The following is a 20250-nucleotide window of genomic DNA, read 5'->3' on the forward strand; positions in this document are numbered from 1 at the left end:
AGCCTGGGAGCTCGGTCTCCTGCCTGCAGAGTCCACTGAGAGTTCCAAGTGAAGAAAACGCAAATCCATCCCAGATCCTTCACCATCCAGGGGTGGGAGCAGCTCTGTGGGATCTCCCTCAGATCCTCTGCTCCAAGTTTGTCCTAGAAGGACACTAAGCCTGGACTTGGTGACATGTAACGGAGGCTCCACCATGGTGCAACACCAGCTGCTGCTGCCGTGCTAATTACCCTCATTTCCAAAGCCAGGTGGATTTGTGAGGCTTTTGTAAGCCCAGGCACAGCCCAGGTCTCCCAGGGATGCTCTTTTTCATAGAAGTAGCCAAATAAATGGCTGAAATTCCCAAAGAGCTTCTCCCCATAGCAAAGGCTTGATCCCTACTCTTCAGAAAGCACAGGGACAAGGACAGGGACAGGGACAGGAACACCTTAGAGCTTGGTCTCACCCTGCCTGTGGTGTCTCCACCAGGAAGCAGAGGCCAAATAATAAGTTTCATGTTTAAGAAAACAACATATTTCTCTCAATTCTACATGGAGGGAAAAAATGTTGTTTTGGGGGGAAAAGTTTAATTGCTGCCAAATTTCTTGAACACCTGAATGAGGTCCAGGAGGAAAATATTTGCAAAGCAGTCACCCAAAGGTGTCCTGTTCAGATAGTTCTTTAACTAAATAACAAAATAAAACTGCTAGAAGAAGTGAGATCTGATAACAACATTCTTTTTGATAATAATAAAACAGCATTTGGGGAAAAAACTGAGAAGTGGCTTGAATTTAAATCCTGGAAGAGGCAGCATCACCTTGCTCCACACTTTGTGGTGAAAACCCTTGCACTGGGTTTTCTCCTTGTGCAGGGGAGTTTGTGTGGATGTTCCCTCCCCTGGGAGAAGCAGGGCCAGGACCAGGTGCGTGCGCCTGCGCAGGGAACCTGCCCGGGGGCACTCCGATGATTTCAGGCTGCATTTCCACCCCGCTCTTCCAACCCTTCCAGCTCACGCTGCCCTGCCCTGCCTCCTTGCCCCTGCCCATCTGGGGGCACGGATATAAACCCCTCCAGCCAATATGTTTCCTGTGGGGACCCAGCTTTGCCTGGAGGGTGCACATGACTCCTGTCCCATCCCAGCTCTTTCCCTAGGGACAGAGAGAGGGGATTCTCTGGAGGCTGCTGGCAGTGAGCTCACACTGTGGGCATTTCTTCGGAGCTAGAGCGGCAGGGCAGGTTGCTGCTCCAGCTTTGCTGGAAACCTTGGAGCTCCCAGAGCGTGTGGAAGCAGTGCTGGTCCATCCAGGGATCACAGGTAAGCCAGGCTGGGAGGAGACACCAGCAGCCAGTGCTGGGCTCTCCATCACTGCTTCCATTTTTCTGCTTCTTGTTCTTGTTTTTGCTCTTCTTCTAATTCTTCTTCTTCTTCTTCTTCTTCTCCATCTCCTTCTTCTGCCTGTCCATCCCTTCACCATCTCTCCACTGACATCTCTTTAGCCATGAGCTGGGATTTGCCATCCTGGCTCTGATTGTTTCTTCACCTTGCAACGCTGTAGAAGCAATGAGGGATGAGGAGAGAGTCCCTGTGCTCTGAAGGAGCACATGGAAACCCAGGAGCATGAAGAGTCAGCCCTCAAACCCTTCTGCCTGCCACCTATTTGCCTCCTGTGGCTGTGATCTCAGCTGCTGTGATCTCAGCTGCTCTGGGAAGCTGCCAGCCTGGATTAAGGAGAGGCCATCGTTAGCAGTGGAGCTCACCCTCGAGTCGGTCTGTCTGGTCGGAGCAGGAGCTGCAGAAGAGCTCGTTTGTGTTCCACTCCTGTGTTTTCTCCCTTTGAACTGCTTGGGAAGGGAGGCTGAGGCAGCTGTGGGAGCCTCACCCTGCTGCACACCCAGGGGACTGCTGGACACGGCAGTGGCTCAGCTCACCCCGCTGCAAACAGGGAGTTTCTCCTCAAGGACATCAGCAACTGATGAGTGGGTCTGAGACAAACTTCCCTTCCCTGCATTAGAGCTGAAAGGTTTTCAAAGAAAAGCTGTTTGCCACCAGTGTCTCAGGAGCTCAGAGATGCCACTGAGGCAGTGTCACCTGCCTGGTGTCACCCCAAACCTGCTCACTCTGCAGGGCTGGAGCAGCACAGCTGGCTGGGTTAGTCCCACACCACATCCAGGGACGGAACTGCTCAGCTCCAGGGAATTCCTGTCTTTGTTTTGTACCAAAAATCCAACTACCATGGGTTTGGTGGTGCTTCCAGATGCCTCTAAGGTTGGCTCCTGTCTTCAATAACAGCTTTAAAGCCTCAAGGATCTGAAAAAAAATATAGCAAATAGGAAACTTCTGATCAAAATAAGATCAGAACTGCTTTTTCAAATTAATGAAAGTGCTGAGAAACAATGAGGACAGGAAAGTCTTTAACATGGGGGAAAAAAACAGGCAGAAGGTTAGACCTTTTTTTGTTTGGAGTCCCATTTGTAGCTGCAGTGCTACCAGAGGCTGGGTCTGGCAGAGGAGAACCCACTGGAGGTGTCAAACTCTGATCCCTTTCACTGGTAAACCAGGGTGGAGATTGCCTGGGAGTGCACCCCAAGTGAAACCCAATTCAGAGGAAAGAGGCACCTCCCAGTGCTCCCAGTGCCCCAGGACTCCAGCAATGCCCAGGGTCTGTGCTGGTCCTCCAGGCCCGAGCTCCCATGAGCCGAGTTCCAGCCCTTGGGAAGATGCTGAGGAACGACGGTGGAGAACAGAGCCAATGAGCACCAACCTCTGCAGGGCTGTCCACTCCCCAGAGGTAACTCACAGAGCACAGGGAAGTCTTCCTGGCAGGAAGGTCTGAGTCATAAAGAAAGTGAGGAGAAGGGAGAAGATGAGGTGACCAGGACTGGGCTGAAATGGGGAAGAGTCCTGTGGCAGCAACGGCACCTGACAAGAGATGTTAATGCCATGGATTGGTGACCATCCTCAGAGTCCAAGAGCATTTTCTGAGGCAATTTGCAACTCCTGCATCGAGGGCAGAGAGGAACAATTGAGCAGTAGGATGTGTGTTGGGAAGAGGATGAGCCCTTGGTAGCTGGGTAAGGCGCTGTGCTGGGCTGGCTGCTGCCACACATGCGAGGAGCGGGGTCCCCTTTGGGTGTGCAGCCCTCTCCTCCCCTGTACCCACCACTGACCTGCTCCTCTCCTTTTCCCCAGGGTGCTGAGGATGCCGAGCATATTTTCCTACCAGAGTGCCGAGGTGGATTGGTGTGAGAGCAACTTCGCGCGCTCGGCGGTGATTGCCGAGTACTACAACACCGTGAGTGGCTCAGGGAGGCTGGGGCCGGCTCCAGGCACCCAGGAGCTGCCTTTGGGATCCAGACAGGATGGGACATCCCTGTTTTCTTTCCTCCTCCTCACTCCTTTGAACTCCCTAATGCTGGAGGGTGCTGGTATGGGGAGTGTTTTCTGAGCTTCAGGTAAATCAGGGGACTTTTCGTTGCTTGCAATGTTGCTCCCCAAAACGTGCAGGGGTCAGGGGCACTTCTGTGTTGTGTGTTTGGGGTTGATTCCCAGTGAGAAAACTCTGGCAGAGCTCCTTCACAGCCCAGATCTGTGAGATCCTGTTATACCAGTCCTGCAGCTCTGCTGCCAGCCAGGGTAAGTCCCACACAGGGCTCATATATTCCAGCTAAATGTACAGGAGTGGCAAAATGAGAGGCAGCACTTCCATGAACCGTGTCAGGCAGGTTGGGAACACGGAACTCAGCGCAGAGGGAAGCTGGAGCATGAGCCAGTTTTACCTCCTGTGATCCTTTATCACCCAGGCTGCATCCAGTGCCAGTGCCTTGGCTGGAGCATCCATATCTGCCTGCAGAGGGCTGGGAGATAAGCAGCCTCTCTGAGCATGTCCTGCTCCCTCAGAGCAATTAAAGGCTCCCAGGGGTGTGAGGCATGTGGATTTACAGCCTTCCACAGGCCTTGTTTACAACTTTTGGCAATTGCTGTCTAACACTAGAAGATCTTGTTCTCATGGAAATGGCTCTTCCTCTTTTTTAAAAGCATTTCCTGTTTTTAATAAATTACCTGTAATAACGATAATTCCCCAGCCCGAGACCTGCAGGCTCCAATTGCCTGGCCAGGGTCTCAGAGGAGGGGGCTCTGTGTACTCACTGCTCTTTGAGGCACTCAGCAAAGAAAGATCTGCCAGTCCAGACCAAACCCTGCTTCCCTGGGCACCCAGCTGGGTGTTTTGAGCTGTTTGCTGTTTAGTGCTGCTGCTGCATGGCCTCAGAGGTGCAGAGCAGGGCATAGCAAGCAAGGAGATGCAGAAATCACTCAATACTCACATCAGCATCTCAGATTTCAGGGCTTGGAGCAACCTGTGTGAGTGGAACATATCCCTGCACATGGCAAGGGGTGGAAGGAGATGATCTTTAAGGTCCCTCCCAACCCAAACCATTCTAAATGCAGCTGGAAGTGCCCAAAGCCTCTGGGTTTGAGAGAGTCACTGCTAACACTGGAGAGGGGCTGATTTCCACCAAGTGCACGAAGCCTGAAAGTGAAGGTTTTGGTTTTGGTCTGAATTCCTTCCTTCCAGGAGGTAGATTTGCCTCATGTCCCAGTTTTATACATATGGCAGCATTTTTTAAACATATCTGTGGAGCTGAGATACCATTGACACCAGGCTTACAAAGTCCTTACAAAGTCAGAGTCCTTATCACACCAACAACTATCTCAGGAGCTCTTCAAAAGCACTTCAGTGTCTGACTCCTCTGTTGGATACCAGCTGGTGTGGCCAGATGCATGACTAATTCTTGTAGGCCCTGTAATTCCCATAAAACATTAACTCTCAGCTGCCTGGGTCATTTTGTGGCACAGGTTTCTAAATTCTGTGGCTACTCCTGAAAATCTAAACCAGGTGCCCCGTCCTGGAGGCAGGCCCCTGCTAGCCACAGCCACCTCCCAGGTTTCTATTCCACACCACTGGGCTTGTTGGGATGAATTCTCACTGTGTGGGACTCAGGCACAGTGAGGAAAACCTCTCCAATGCATGTCTCAATGCAGATTAAAAGGAGTGTAATACTGAGGGACAGAGGGATATGGACAAGCAAACCCTGCAGGATTTTTTCCCAGCAGTTGGACTTGCCCTTGTTCTCCTCTGTATGACACTGGGCACCTCTTCCTCAGCAGAAAAAGAGCTTTTTATGGTCTCTGCACTGATGTCCTTTTTGCCAGGCTCAGGAGATCAGCAGAGTGCCAGTGCAGGAAGAGAGGGAAACAATTCTGTCTTAGGATGATTTCTGAGCAGCAGGAACATAACCCTGCCATGTCAGCTGCCTGCCTTAGGTAACCCCCTGTCCACAAGGGGTGGCAGAGGAGCAAACCCTCCTAAAATCTGCCATTATCTGAGCATCTGACAACAGCCCAAATGCTGTGCCATGCTCAGGGCCAGACCTTGTCACCAAAAGTGGGCAGGAACACCACTGACATGGGCATCACCCCTTCCTCAGCAGCACAGCCTGGCTGGCACTGCCTGGGTCCCTCCTTCAGCCTGGCTGGTACTGCCTGGGTCTCATCCTTGGCTGGCACTGCCTAGGTCCCTCCTTCAACCAAGCTGGCTCTGCCTGGGTCCCTCCTCAGCCAGCATAGCCTCTCTGGCACTGCCTACATCCCATCCTTGGCTGGCACTGCCTGGCTCTCACCCCTGCAGCAGCACAGGGACCCCCATTCTTGCTCTGGGACCTCCCCCAGGATCAGGCTCCTTGTGATGTGCCCTAAAGGGGGGATTACAGAAATCTGAGCAGGCTGAGATCTGTAGCTATCCCTGCTGGCTGCATCCTGCAGATCCAGCTGGGGCTCAGGGCACTATCCCAGGTGTGATCTTAACAGCCTGCATCTTCTCTTCTTCTCCCCATTCATTTGTTCCCTACATTCAGGTTGCTGCCTCTCTGCAGCAAGCCTTACTGCCCTGAATTAATTATACCAATATTTACCTCAGTGTCAATTTTCTGGAGTTTTAGGCTAGCTGGGAACACAGCCAGTTCCTGCCCAAGCCTCCTGGATCACTAAATCATCAGGGTTTCCTCACAGAGCATCCTCTTCAATGTCTTCCTCCCAGCCCTGCCTGGGGCTGGAGAAGAGCTGTTCTGTGCCAGCAGCAGCAAATGTGCTGCTGGGGATTGCTCTGTGCCAGCCACACTCTCTCAGGCCTGCTTGGCTTGGATGCTTTTTATTGGAAATAAGCACCAGGGGTATGAGAAAAGAATGTAAACAGTACCTTTAAGTACCTAATAATACATGGTGGCTCATGGCTGGGTGCAGTTCAGCAACAAAGCTCTATTTATAGTGACTCAGTGACCCAGAAATTTATTGTCTTCTGGCTGCTCAGGGGAGAGCAGAATTGTGCTCCAGGAGGGTCATCAGTCAGGGATTTGTCTTTCTACCCTCGTTTCTTTGCTGAAATGACTGATCCAAGATGCTGGTAATGACACCCACATCCTCTGCAGTTTGTCTGCAGCAGCTCTGATGCTGCTCACACCTGGAAGCTCCATGGAGTGGTGAAATCAAGGGTTCAGTGGCAGTGGCAGGGCTGTGTGGGGTGTCCCGGCCCTCTCACATTCTCATTAATCCCATGGATCTCCTGCCTGCCCAGAAAGTTGTGCTCAGGGTGCTGCAAGCACTCCCCAAACTGTTGCTTTCTAGCCCAAAGCAGAGGCATTGTGATGTCAGCACCTGCAGCCTTGTCCCCTACAACACAGGCCTGGCTTTAGGAGCTTGCTGCACAGCTCTGGAGAGCCTCAGAGGCGTTCACTTCTGTCTCTGGCCCTGTGGGCTCCTCTGTCAGCTAAAGCTGCTTCACTGTGAGTGAGAATGAGCTCCCTGCCACGAGTCTTTCCCTGCCAGGAATCTTCCAGGAATCTTGCAGAAAGTGCCTGGCTGGAGCATTCATTCTGTGAATCCTGTGAATCCTGTGAATCCTGTGAGTGAGGAGCAGCCTCTGCTGCCATTGCACTGCTGCTGTGCTTAAACCAGCAGCTCCTGCTTCAATCCATATCAGAGGTTGATCTCACCTGTCACAGGTGGAGGCTCTGTCCCTCTGTCTCAGGCTGGAGTTGCAGAAGTTGGGCTCTTCCCAATGATTCTATTCATGCATCAGGATTTGAGCTGTGTTGCTGATCCCAGCCTCACTTCTCTCCTAGGAAAAGAAGCTCAGCTGAGGCACCTGGAGCAATAACTCACATTTATTGGGGAGTGGGACAGGCTGGGAGCTCAAACAGGAGACTCTCACATGCCCTACCACACCTTGGCTCCAAAACCATTCCCTTAACCCCTCCAACATCCTGGGCAGAGGGAGCTGGTGCCTCCTGGCCAGTGTGACCAGAGAGGTTGAAATAGAAGCTGTGCTAGGGGGATCCCAGCCTGAGCAGAAACTCCAGAAAATCTTCTAGTGGCTGTCCTGGGAGCAAAACCATCCTAACCACATCTGAGATGGAGCTTGCCACATCCTAGAGGGAAGACAGAAAGTCAGCATTTACAAATCAGAGTGATGAAAACCTCGTGTCCCCCACGGGGGTGGGAGCTGTCCCCTAAACTCTCAGCTTGGCTGCTCTGCAAGGAATCCCGTTTATCTCCCTGACCCTATTGGCACGGTTCCCCTGGTTATCCCTCCCCTCTGCTATCTGATCTTGCACATCTCGTCCCGAGTTAATGAAGTGATAACACAGCTATCATGTAATTAATGGCGCTGTTGCAATGCCCCGTGCTCAGGGATGCAGGGCTCTCCTCTCCCGCGTTTCCTCACTGAAGTGCGTGCTGGCACTTGCACTCTCCTGCCTTTTCCCCGAGCGTTTTCCCTCTGCTTGCCTTCCAAAAGCCTCCTTAATCACTTCAAGGGAAAAGAAATGTTTGAAGCGTGGCTATTGCTTGAACACATGGTTTGATTTCTCAGTCGTTTCTGAACAATTTGACCTCGAGGGTGCAAGTGGGAGCAGCACTTCTCTTTTCACGGCTGGAATGGGAATTGGCCTGGATTTGGCTCTAAGCACCTATGGAAAACAAAGCCATTCAGCCCGAACTGCTGCTAATGGGAGCATCAACTTGTCTCATGGAAGCCTTAGTGAAAATCAAGATGAATCTCCGGTGTTTAAGGGAATAGAGACCTCACATTAGGCATGAATTGTGTTCCCCTCTGGAATAGGAGAGGGTGTGTTCCAGAGAAATGACAACATCCCAGTGATTTGCAGCCCTGTTAGCATAAACTGGGATCCCAGGGGATCCCAGCACCGATTTTGCAGTTTACCTGGTGCTGCTGAGGGGGGGGGAGACTCCAAGTGTGGATGCCAAATTCCAGAGGTGGGGTCTGGGTCAGCATGGAGCCGGAAGATGAAAGGAAAAGGATTGTCAGGCTGAGATAAAAGTCACCCTGGTGCTTTGCCAAATGGCACTTCAGCAGATGGCTCCAGAGCCCCAAAGAGCTGTCTGGCAGGTAAATGCAGCACCACAATCCCAACCTTTCATAAGCAAGAACCATTTTCACTGGGGAGGCCGTGCTTCCCAATGATGCCCCTTCCCTGAGCTTGCAAAGTCAGGTGAAAAAGGCAAGGTAGGAACCCACAGAGGGTAATTAAATTAGTTCAGATTTTCCTTCTCTGTGCTGCAGGGTGGAGTAGGCCTGGCCCAGCAGACAGCTCCAGGCTTTGGGCACTCGCTGCTCCTCCCCAGCTCCCACATTTTGCCCATCAGCATCTCCTCTCTCCAAAGCACTGGCACCTTCAGCCAGTCCAGCAAGAGGCTGAGCCCCAGCACTATCCCCTCTTCCTCAGTACCATCTCCTCCTCCTCAGCACCATCCTCTCCTCCCCAGCACCATCCCCACCTCCCCAGCACCATCTCCTCCTCCTCAGCACCATCCTCTCCTCCCCAGCACCATCCCCACCTCCCCAGCACCATCTCCTCCTCCTCAGCACCATCCTCTCCTCCCCAGCACCATCCCCACCTCCCCAGCACCATCTCCTCCTCCTCAGCACCATCCTCTCCTCCTCAGCACCATCCCCTCTTCCTCAGTACCATCTCCTCCTCCTCAGCACCATCCTCTCCTCCCCAGCACCATTCCCTCTTCCTCAGTACCATCTCCTCCCCCCCAGAACCATCCCCTCTTCCCCAGCACCATCCTCTCCTCCCCAGCACCATCCCCTCCTTCCCAGACTAATCAAAGTCGGTCAAAGAAGGAATTTTGCAGAGTTGGAAACCAGAGCAGAATAATTCCTCTGTGTTCATTTGCCAGGTGTGTTTAGAGGAGGATTATGACCTCATGTAATTACCAGTGTCCAGAACACCTCTCGTCCCCAGGCCAGGTGGCTTCACACCTGACGCCACAGGATGTCACCTCAGTCCTGCCTGTTCCCTCCTACTGATGTCCTGCTCATCCTGCTGCTCCCCACCACACCCACTCCCAGGTCAGGATGTTTTGCTGACCGTGCCTTGCTGTGCTGGCCAAGCTCCTCACACCCTTCCAACCCCTCACAGGGGAATCACTGCTGGCTGGAAGGGTCAGGAGCCACTCAAGCAGCTCCTGGAGGCTCTGGGTTGACATGAGAGGGAGATGGCTGCAAACAGAGGAGTTGTTGGAGACACCAGACAGCTGAAGATAAACCAGCATCACCCAAATGGGACACTGCAGCTCCCCCTGGGCTTGCTGACCCTGAGGGAGGGCAGAGATGTAGCCACTGCTGGGTGTCACAGCAAGAGCTGCCCTTCCAGTTCTAGCCTGGCTTCTGAAGAAACACCTCTGCCCTCTCCCTGTGCCAAGAACATCCCCTGCTTCCTGCTGGAGATCAGGATCCTCCTCACACACGGAGATGCTGAGGCACGTGGTGGGATGGGGCTTGCCCAGGAGCTGAGTGTGCCTCTTGTTTTTCAGATCAGCAATGTGAGCTTCTTTGTGCTGTCTCCTGCACTGCTGTACCTGAACAGGCAGTACTGCCAGAAGAAGGCTGTGCCCCTCTACTTTGTCTCAGGACTGCTCCTCCTCGTAGGTGGGTGCCAGCATTGTGGGAAAATCAGACAGGTTGCCAGACTGCCCAACATGAGACCTTTGAAGGGTCTCAGTGGCCAAAGCACAGGGAAAACTCAGGTGGGCAACAAAGCAGCCAGGTGTGTTTGAAGCCTGCAGCCCATGGTTGCTGCCAGCTGTGGATATGCAGCTTCCAGCCCTGTAATCCCCGTGGTGTGACTGGACTGACTCAGTCCAGCCCCCCTTGAACACCAAAATCCACACCCTGCTCTTCAGGATTGGTGGATCTTGGGGAATGGTGGATCTTGGGGAATGGTGGATCTTGGGGAATGGTGGATCTTCAGGAACAGCCCCCAAGAACCTCCCAGGGCTGGTGGGAGGATGGAGCTTTGTCATCTCAAGGTGCCCTTGCTTCTTGCAGGTGTCTTCTCCATGTACTTCCACATGACCCTGAGCTACGTGGGACAGCTCTTGGATGAGCTCTCCATCCTCTGGACGCTGGCTGTGGCTTATTCCTTCTGGTACCCACAGGCTTACTTCCCCAAGTGCATCAAGACCAGGTATGAGCCAGAGGGACATGGTGCAGGCTCTGAGGGGAGGGATGGGACACTGACACTGAGGTGTAGTGACCCACAGATCCCCCAGTTCCCCTGCAAGGGGTCAGCTCTGAGGTCACTGAAGGGCTTTAGGATCAGGCCTTCCTTCTTATGGTGCTGACAGAGGAAGAGTCAAAACCCTCCTCTCAGCTGGAGCTGTTTGTGTTTGTGTCGCTGCAGAGAAAACTTTGCATGGAGAATTTCAAAATTAATTAGGAAATGAAACGTTCCTGAACATTAACATTCAATTACTCATGCTGTCAATCTGTTTCAGCATCCTCTATCATCCACAGAGAGCTTTCCCTCAAGGCTGAGGGGGTTTCCCATAGGACAAGATGGTTACACCCCTCATTTCAAGGAGGGCTGGCTGGGCTGGAGGAGCCCAGCAGAAAGGATGGGGCCACTGGGAGAGCATGGACCAGCAGAAACGGGAACCCAGCAGGGCTTTACTCAGAGGATGTCCCCTCCTGGCTGGAGCCCTCTGAGCCAGCCCGGTTCCTTGCAAAGACCTGCTCCGAGCCTGCTCTTCCCATGCCGAACAGGAGGTCACCAGGAGTTCATCGAGGAGACACAGCTGGGGGAGAGCAAGGGACTTGGGAAGGGATTTGCATGTGAAAGGCCCCTCTGAGCCCTATTGTTGCTCAGGGAGCCCGAACCGGTGTTAGCACAGTCCTGCCTGGCAGCCCATCCCTGTGCAGAATTTCCTGCCTGTGTCTCATCCCTGGCACCCCAGGAAAGTGCAGGAGCTGCCTCTGGGCTGTGCTCGGGTCTGTCACAGACCCACTGGGGGCTGTTACCTCAGCCTTCCTGCCAGGACCCCACAGACACTGAGGTCAGCCAGGGAGGTGCTGGAGAAGCTTTGCCCCTCTCAGGACCTTTCCCATCCTTACCCTCCCCTCCTGTGAGCCCTGGGGGCACTGACACTCTCTCTCAATTCCCCTCAGGAGGCATTTCTTCTGGCTGACTGGTATCACCACCGTGATCAGCACCCTGATGTCTTTTGTCAAGCCCACCCTCAATGCCTATGCTCTCAACTGCATCGCCTTCCACCTGCTGTACATGACCTGGAAGGAGCTCAAGAAGTAAGGAGGGGGCTCAGGGGTTACCTGCAGCTCCAGCTGTGCTCCTGTTGGGCAGTGACTCTGTCCTCAACAGTGAACTGAGCCCAAGTCTTCACCAGCCACGTGTACTTGGGAGGGAGCAGGCAGAGGCCCAGTGGGCAAGGGGGTATAAGAAGGGCACCTGGCCCAGGTGGCCGTGCAGAACAGGGACAGCCCATGGGACAGTGGTGGAGTCATCATCCCTGGAAGATTTCAAAAACTCATGGGACAGTGGTGGAGTCATCATCCCCAGAAGGCTTCAAAAACCCTGTGGATGTGGCATTTGAGAACAGGGTTTTGTGCTGAACATGCTGGTGCTGCTGGGTTAAGAGCTGGCCATGATGATTTTAGAAGTCTTTTCCAACCTTCACAGTTCTATGAGTCCATGATTCTCCCCCTTGGCTGCCATCTCTGCAGCTCCTTCCCCTTTGTGGGGTATTTGGGTACTAGCGTGGGGCTGGGAGAACCCACCAGGGTCTGGAGAGAAAAAGAGGAATGCTTTGGCATCTCCCAGCATCATCCTCACACCCAGAAAGTCAGAAATCCTCTCCCCAGAGCTACATTTCTCCAGTTCCTGTGGAATTCTGAGGAGTACTCTCCAGAAGGAGCTTGCTGGGGTTTGCACTGCTGCATGTGCAGGCAGGAACCAGCCCTCTTTATAACTCCCTTTCTTCCCAACACGATTACTCTGCTCGCTGTCCCTTGCTGTGTCTTCCAGGTGCAATGACAAGCGGGTTCACCGGATGGCCGCGGTCATGGTGATGTGGTGGGCACTGGCCATCACCAGCTGGATCAGTGACCGCTGGCTCTGCTGGCTCTGGCAGGCCATCAACTTCCCCTACTTCCACAGCTTCTGGTAAGGGCTCCAGGAACCCCAGCCCAAACATTTCCTGGGCTGAAAGGTCCACAGCAGAGAAACACAGCTGAGATGAGACACTCAGCTGCATTATTTCCCCACCCTCTCCCCCTTTCCTGTCACTATTGGTGTTTCTCCTCACTCAGCCCAAGGATTCAACCCTAACTACTGTTTAATGTCCCTCTCCTCCTCCACACCAGCCAAGCACTGTTTTGCAAGTGAAATGGTTCCAGAAGTCCCTCCAGGTGGGCTCTCAAAGGGCTGTGGCTGCTCCCAGGCTGCTGTGTGAAGTGCAACATCTTCGGGATTCTTTTAGCAGCCAAACTGAAAGGCAGGGCTTTGTTTGGACCTGACATTTCAGTGCCTGCCCAGGTGGGGCTGCAAGTGCTGCACACTCAGATCCATCCCCACAAAGCACTGGGAAGGCTGGGACAGCCAATGCAGCCAGGAAATGGGGAATGGTTGGAATGAGTCCCCTTTGTCACCCCAGCCCCGCTGCACCAGGAATTGTCCCCAGCCCAGCTCACAGAGCTCTGCCAGGATTTCCCTGTAGGCACAAAGCCTGCAGGACACACAATCCCTGCAGCCCTCCTGGGACCTTTGGGGGCTGCAGCCTCAGGGTGACCATGCCATGACCCTCTGTCCAACACACATTTTTGGTTTCCTTGCAGGCACGTGCTGATAGCCATGTCCCTGCTGTACTGCTGCCCACTGGTCATCTACTTTGACGTCAGCTACGAGATGCCCTCGTTCAAGCCAAAGCTGGAATACTGGCCCAGTGACTCATGGCCTGTTGTGGTGCCCTATGTCACCCTGGAGGAGCCCCACAAGCAGTGCTAGAGCTGGGTGCCCTCAGGCCTCCCTGGGCACGGGGTTTGTGATGCTCACACAAGGAACATCTCAGTTGTGTTCCTCCTGTTCCTCAGGCAGGGGCAGCGTGGTAGTGGAGGGGGCAGGGAGCAGCTGAGGCCTCGTGATGCTGGGCATGAAGCAAGGTGGGAGCCCACAGGTGCCTCGGAAGGCTCTGCCCAGACTGGTGTTCAGGGAGCTGGAGATTCCCTCCAGCAGTTCCCCATGAGGGGAGGAGGGACACGGTTCTGCTTCTGTGTCCTCTGTGTTAGTCAAGCACCAGCACCCCTTGCTGACAAGGGCACAGCGGAGAACACTGAAGCCAAACTGGTGACAGCTGGGTTTGTTGGGGCTGCTCTAATTATTATCATTAACTCTATTTATTGATATATGTGGTCTTACTCAGGACAGCTGTGCATTAAAGCTGTGGACACTGACTTATACTGAAGCCTTTTTTTTTCCCTCTGAATGCACCACATCCTCCTATCTGCCAGTCACTCCCATGGACAGGGTGGCCAAAGCTCTCTCTAACCCAGGGAGAGCTGTTCATAAAGAAAAATCCTGGGTGAGAGCCCAAAAGAGGCTCTGCTGGCCCAGGCTCTTCCCCTTCCTCAAATGCCAGTGCCCCATGTTCCCCCCAAGCTCTGAGTCTCCAAAGGCCACAAAGGTAACTTGGAGACTCCTCTGCTTTCTGGAAGGGCTGTCTGGGGGCAGGATGAGGCAAGGAGCCAGGATGGTCAAAGCTGGCTGAAGGAGGGGATTGTCCTACTCTGCTCTGCCCTGGGGCAGCCTCACCTCCAGGGCTGGGGGCACTTTGGGCACCACAAGATCAGAAGGATCCAAAGCTGGTGGAGAGTGCCCAAAGGAGGGACACGGAGCTGGGGAAGGGGCTGAGGAGCAGCTGAGGGCACTTGGCTCCTTCAGCTGGAGCACAGGAGACTGAGGGGAGGCTCCTGGGGGCTGCAGCTCCTCCCCAGGGGAAGCAAAGGGGCAGGGGCTGAGCTCTGGGACAGGGACAGGAGGCCAGGAAGGGCTGGAGCTGGGCCAGGGCTTGGCATGGAGCTCAGGGCAAGGTTCTTCCCCCCGAGGGTGCTGGGCACTGCCCAGGCTCCCCAGGGAATGGTCCCAAGGCTGCCAGAGCTCCAGGAGCTCTCAGGGCTGCTCAGGCTGGGGGTGTTGGGGTGGCTGTGCAGGGACAGGGGCTGGGCTGATCATCCCTGAGGGTGCCTTCCAGCTCAGGATATTCTGGGATTCTGTGACATTAGATGAAAATGTCATTACCTTTGCAGGAACAAATAGGTGTAGAGCCTTAAAGAAGGACACTGTTGTGCTTTGCAGGTTGTTCCTGCTGTTGCTCTCACAGCCATGGGACACTCCTGTTCCCTAAACCTTGCTGCTCACAGTGACAAGCTGAGCATTGTGGTGGGTCTGGGTCCTGCCCAGCCTACAGGGACTGTCACTGGGGAGCACCAGGGCTGTAGGTGCCTGAGGGTGGCTCCCTGCAACGCAGCCACACCAAGGTAATGTCACTCCAGGGACCATTTTTGGGCCCCGGAGAGTAAAGCAACAGCAGAAGCTCTCTGGATTTTATCTCTGCGGGGAAAGTGACGGGGCAGTGCCTTCTCCCATGGCCGCGGCTGCCTCGTGGCTCCCTCTGCAATGGCCCCCAGGGCCACTAGATGGCAAATTTGGCTCATGAACCCCGAGCAATATTTCTTCCTGGGAGAGGAATGCCTTGCCGTGGACTGGACTCCCAGGCCTGGTCCCTCTGTTCTCTGCAGCCCCAGCACTGGGGTCAGACACCTCTCCTGCCTCACGGCCACCCCTCAGACACCTGCACAAGGTGCAGAGCACTGGGAACTCGCATCTCCAGCCTGTGCATGCCCCTGTCCGCCCGTCCTGGTGCCCATCCCGTCTCTTTGCCTCTTTGTCTCCCCTGTGTGCCACCACTCCCACCTCTCCCCTCCATCACCCCGTCTCCCTTTCGCTGACCCTCTCCGCCGCTCTCCCCCCTCCCCACCCTTTCCCCGGCCCATCACATTCTTCCCCAGCCTATTAATAACTTCTGGGCAATTGCACCGGGTCCCCGCTGGGCCCGGCCCCGCCGCCGCCGCTGCCCCGCGCAGCCACTGAACGCGCCGGCAGCAAGTTCAAAAGTGCAGCGGGGCTTTCACAGCCCCGAGCCCCGTCAGGGGGTGGAGGAGGCCGCTTCCAAAGAAAAGGCGGCGTTGCCAGGGAGCCCCTGGCACAGGAAAAGGGGGTCACCTTCACCTCCGGCAGGACCCGCCGAGATGGACAGGCGCCAGCAGCCCCGCGGCTGGAGGTGCTGAGAGCGGCCGGGGGGATGAAGGGCTGGGCCGGGGGCGAGCGGGGCTAATTGGCCACCTCCGGCCACCGAGCCCCGGTGGGATGCTCGGCCCAGTGGCCAAATCCCCCCGTGCAGTATGGAAATAAGGGAGGTGTCCCCGGCGCTGCTGCCGGGAGAACAATGTTGCTGCAGTTGAGTGACTGTAACAGGCCCCGATGACAGCCGGGGCCGCGTTAAAAATGCCTATTCAAGCAGATCAAGACATTGAGAGGCCTCGTGGGGATCTGAAACCCTCGGGGATTTCTGGATGAGGCCAGAAGCTGAATCCCCAGCCCTGGGAACCTGCGGGAAGGAAAAAAAAAAAAAAAAAAAGAGAGAGAGAAAAGAAAAGAAAAGAAACCCACAAAGCAGCTTTAAAAGGGCGGCAGTGCCCAAGGCTGGGCCTCCTCTGAGCAGGGCTGCAGCCTGAGAAAGCAAAGCAGCCCCAAAACCAGCCTGTGACGGTGGTCTGGGCATCCCCAGGGCTGCACAGGGTTATCTGAGGCTGGGTTTGCACCTCCAAAATGCCCCCGAGCTGCTGGGAATGCTCTGTCCTTCCTGCCAGGGAGCCACGGCTGCAGTCTGCGGGGCAGAGCTGACAAACACCCCTGAAAGCTGTCAGGGGGACAAAGGGATGGCCAGAACAGTGGGTGGGGAACTCCTCAGGGGGTGAGAGGCTGCAGTGGGCCCTTCTCAACACCCTGAGGAGTTGTGAGGGCCCCCTGTGCCCTGGGCCATGTGGGTGTGACAAGTGTGACACCAGCTGAGCACAGGACAGGAGGACCTGCAAACCTCTGTGCACAGGGGAACGGGCTGGGACTGGCCAAAAAGAAACCTCTCCTTAATTTTGCCACATCATGTCCCTGCTTTGGTTCTCCACTGCAGCATAAACCACAAAAAAGAGAGGCAAGAGAAGGAGTGGGAATGAGGAAGAGGATGGAGGCTGCTCCTGTCGGATGATGCCAGATTAAAGAAGTTGGGAAACAACAGCATCAGTTGAGTCTATTTGGTGCAATTGCAAAACAAATGAAAGAAAAACGTTGATAAGGCACCAGTCCTGCAGCATCAAGGATTAACATTTACCTGTTCTGCTGCACTAGTTGCCTCCTGCTGTTTCAGATTCCCAGGATTTGGCTGGCAGACTGGAAACTTTTCAAGGCAGAGTGATTTATCTGTAAAAGATATTGCACATTCAAGGACCTGCATAAATAATGCAAAAGTAATTAATAATAACTCAGTCCCTGCTCTTAACAGTGCCAGGAAAAGAAATTGCTTCACTGGAGTGTCGCTTATGCCTTTTGGAAAAGATCTTTATTTGTAAAGTGTCTCAGAGAGAAAGGACAGGGTAGTTTTGAAACAAGGAGTGGATGTCACAAAGTCCTGGGATTTTAGTGCCAGCCTGGCAATCTTCAGGATTGACTTAGAGTCAGGTGAAACATTGGTAAAATATTGGTTTTATGTTCAGTTTTAATCTCCCACGTCTGCAGTCAAAAGTTTGAAACCATGAGCACAAAGGGCTGAGAAACCCAGGAAAGAAAGAGATTAGCTCCAAGAATTATTATTTTTAAAAGTCTTGTCCTTTCAACTCTCGGTGCAACTTTTGAGGTTTGACACAGGATTTCCAGCTTGGGGTCTGGCAGCCCTGTCCCTCCCACTTCACAACTGCTAGGAAAGATACACTTTTTTTTTTTTTTCTTCCTCATTGTTTTCCCTACATCCTTGCTGTCCACTTTTCTTAGAAGACAAAATGAACCATACATGCCAGGATTTCGTAGATATTCCAGGCTGTTCTGGACAGGTGGAAGCTATCAGGTGCTGACTAGCTGACAGGGAATATTGTCACTATATTCCAGGGATTGCTCTGTCACTGTTTTTGCAGGGTGTCAAGGTCCCTGCCTGTGTCCTTCTGTCTGAGCTGCACCCACAGCCAGGGCTGGGTTTGACCAGGGATCACAGAGATGTGGGGAAGGAGAAGCACAGCCATTACCTGGGAAAATAAACCAGCTGACCAAAAAATGAGGTTTTAATCAAAAGATCAAATAATCTCTTCAGCTGTTTCTATAAACCCCTGTGGTTTGGTTCCACTTGGGAAGACAATCTCACTGCTGCTGGCAGAAGGAAAACAAGCAGCTCCCTTCTGTCTGGCAAAGTGGTTTGAATAACTTCAACTCTCCACTAATGGCTGCTATCAAAATACCTAAAATGGCAGGATTAATTTTTCTGTGCCTTCCCATTAGAGTTCAAAATGTGGTTTCAATTAGGGTCAGTCTCCACCTTTCCCCCCCCCTTTTTTTTTTTTTTTTTTTGGTTCACTTTCTATGAACATTCAATTACTTCTGTCCCTGTTCCTGCAGAGGCTCTTTACAGATGTGTTCAAACATAAAACTGGACTGTACTGAAATGTCACACTTTGCTACTTTGGCACCAATATTTAACAAAAGGCAAAGATTTACCTGAAATGCTGAAATATTCAACATTAGGTTGTGCATGGGGTTATAAATTTCACAATCTGCTGTAAATGCTGCATTTATTTAGATAGGCCTTTCAACAACAGACCAGCTGTCTCAGCTTCCTGAAATGCTTAAGCATATGTTTAATTTTAAGAATATGAATAATTCCATTGATATCAATGGCACTTACACTTAAGAATATATTTTGCTGAGCTGGAGCAAGGAATAGTGCCATGTAATGCCAATAAAGTGCAAATTTCAATATCTCACTAAGTGCTTTCTGGGACCAATTTAAAAATTAATCAATGAAGATCTGTCGTGTGAAAACGCAGGAATTAATATATGTGAGATTTTGCTGTTTGCTATCCTAATATTGCCAAGTATTAACATCCACCAGAGCACTGACAAGTGAAATCAACCCCAAATCTGTGAAACAGAGCAAAAATGGCAACAAGTTGCATGTGTTGTTCACCATGAATCATCCTATCAGGCTTCACAATTTGCCCATGTAACGTTAAATAACATTTACCACCCTGACAGGCAAACAAAAATATAGATTAATTCCAATTAAGGTTTGGAATCAGATGATCTTTAAGGTCCCTTCCAAGCTAAACTCTCTCAGGGATGCACAGGGTGGGATGTTTGGGGTGTGTGTGCAGGGCCAGGAGTTGGTCTCTTCCCGTTTGGGACATTCTGTGATTCTATGAATCTTAGTGTTTAAAATATCATAGAGCAAAGGGTCAAAAATACCATTATTTTCCTCTTTCTGCCTCTTACCCACCACAAAACATTTTTATGTGGATCAAATAAAAATTTCCAGACACAAACACTTCAGCCATTTGGATTTGCCCTCATAATTTTACTCCTCACAGGTTCAACACCCCTGACACTGCCTGTGACCTACAGAGACCTGGGCCGTGCCCCTCTTCCCCTGGGATGGTGGCACCAAATAAATAACTCTATATCCATATGCAAATGATTGCTGTTTTCAAGCTGTTCCCCAGCGACCTCACACCCTGCTCAGACTGTGCAGGAATATGTTTCCCACATATGTCAGATGTTTTGTGACACATTTCACACGGATTTAAAATAGATCTCCTGGCCTATAAAAATGCCCAGGCACCCAAACCAAGCAGCCTGCACCTGCAGTGTTTGCAGAATTCACTTCCAAAACTCTGTGAAATGGGTCCAAGTGGATTGTAGCCTTCATTCAGCTTAAATATTGATGGTTTATAACTTTATAAATTCAGTGGATCCACTCCTGTGAGGGTATTACCTGGCTTATTTGATGGCTGAGTAACAAAGGGAAATAATTTGTTACAGCTTTGCTTCCACCGTGACAGCTCTGAATCCTCCCTGTGTTGGTCAAAACAGAGTTTGTCACATGTGTTTGTCACTTTATATTCCAGCCCGACTCCCTTGAAACTGCACTGGCTGTGCTTTTATGCAACAAAATCCAGCTCCAGGGTGTTTGAGATGTGCCACACTGCTAAAAAATGGCTTTGCTGCAATCAGAGGCACTCCTGTCTCACAGGTAACGATGGCACTGATAAAGCTGAAGTTTCAGTGGGCTGAATTTCAGCATGGCAAGGCCAGCCAAATGCCCTGAGTCACAGCACGTTGGCATAGCCCCCACTGCAGCGTGGGGCACTATCTGAGCTGGCATAGCACCTGAGCCAGGTACAGCAGGGGTCATTTGCATGCATTTGCATATGTAGCAACCCCGCCTGCAGTTGCTGTGCAGACAGGTGAAAGCTCTTTTTACACCATTCCAGAAAAAACAGTTTAGTGGAATCTATTATGGGAGCAGCTGACCCAGAATCCACTCAAACAAAGCCAGAAATTCTTAATCCTTTCATACAATCCCAGAATCAATCCCAGTAGTTCAGATCGAGTCCAGCCACTAACCCAGCAGCAGCACCACTTAAACCATGTCCCCAGGGGCCACATCCAAAGTTTTTGAACACTTCCAGCAATGGTGATCCCACCACTGCCCTGGGCAGCCCATTCCAATGCTTTACAACCCTTCCTGTGAGGAAATTTTCCCAATATCCAACCAAAACCTCCCCTGGGCAAACTTGAGGG

General features: G+C 52.5%; 1 protein-coding gene across 2 annotated transcripts; it reads left to right on the top strand.

Moving 5' to 3' along the window:
* The first annotated feature begins 939 nt into the window (after positions 1 to 939).
* ACER1 (alkaline ceramidase 1) lies at positions 940 to 13805 on the top strand. Of its 2 annotated transcripts, none has more exons than XM_059870020.1 (7): positions 940 to 1294; positions 3170 to 3272; positions 9875 to 9989; positions 10389 to 10527; positions 11508 to 11645; positions 12382 to 12519; positions 13191 to 13805. In XM_059870020.1, exons 2-7 carry the CDS (start codon positions 3180 to 3182, stop codon positions 13357 to 13359), a joined length of 792 nt encoding a protein of 263 aa, XP_059726003.1. In that variant the 5' UTR covers positions 940 to 1294; positions 3170 to 3179; the 3' UTR covers positions 13360 to 13805. The 2 variants fall into 2 exon arrangements, with proteins under 2 accessions (XP_059726003.1, XP_059726004.1); XM_059870021.1 differs by lacking the exon at positions 940 to 1294 and adding an exon at positions 2243 to 3051.
* The last annotated feature ends 6445 nt before the right edge of the window (positions 13806 to 20250 follow it).

This window comes from Haemorhous mexicanus, chromosome 29 (genome assembly GCF_027477595.1).
Source record: "Haemorhous mexicanus isolate bHaeMex1 chromosome 29, bHaeMex1.pri, whole genome shotgun sequence".
NCBI lineage: Eukaryota > Metazoa > Chordata > Aves > Passeriformes > Fringillidae > Haemorhous > Haemorhous mexicanus.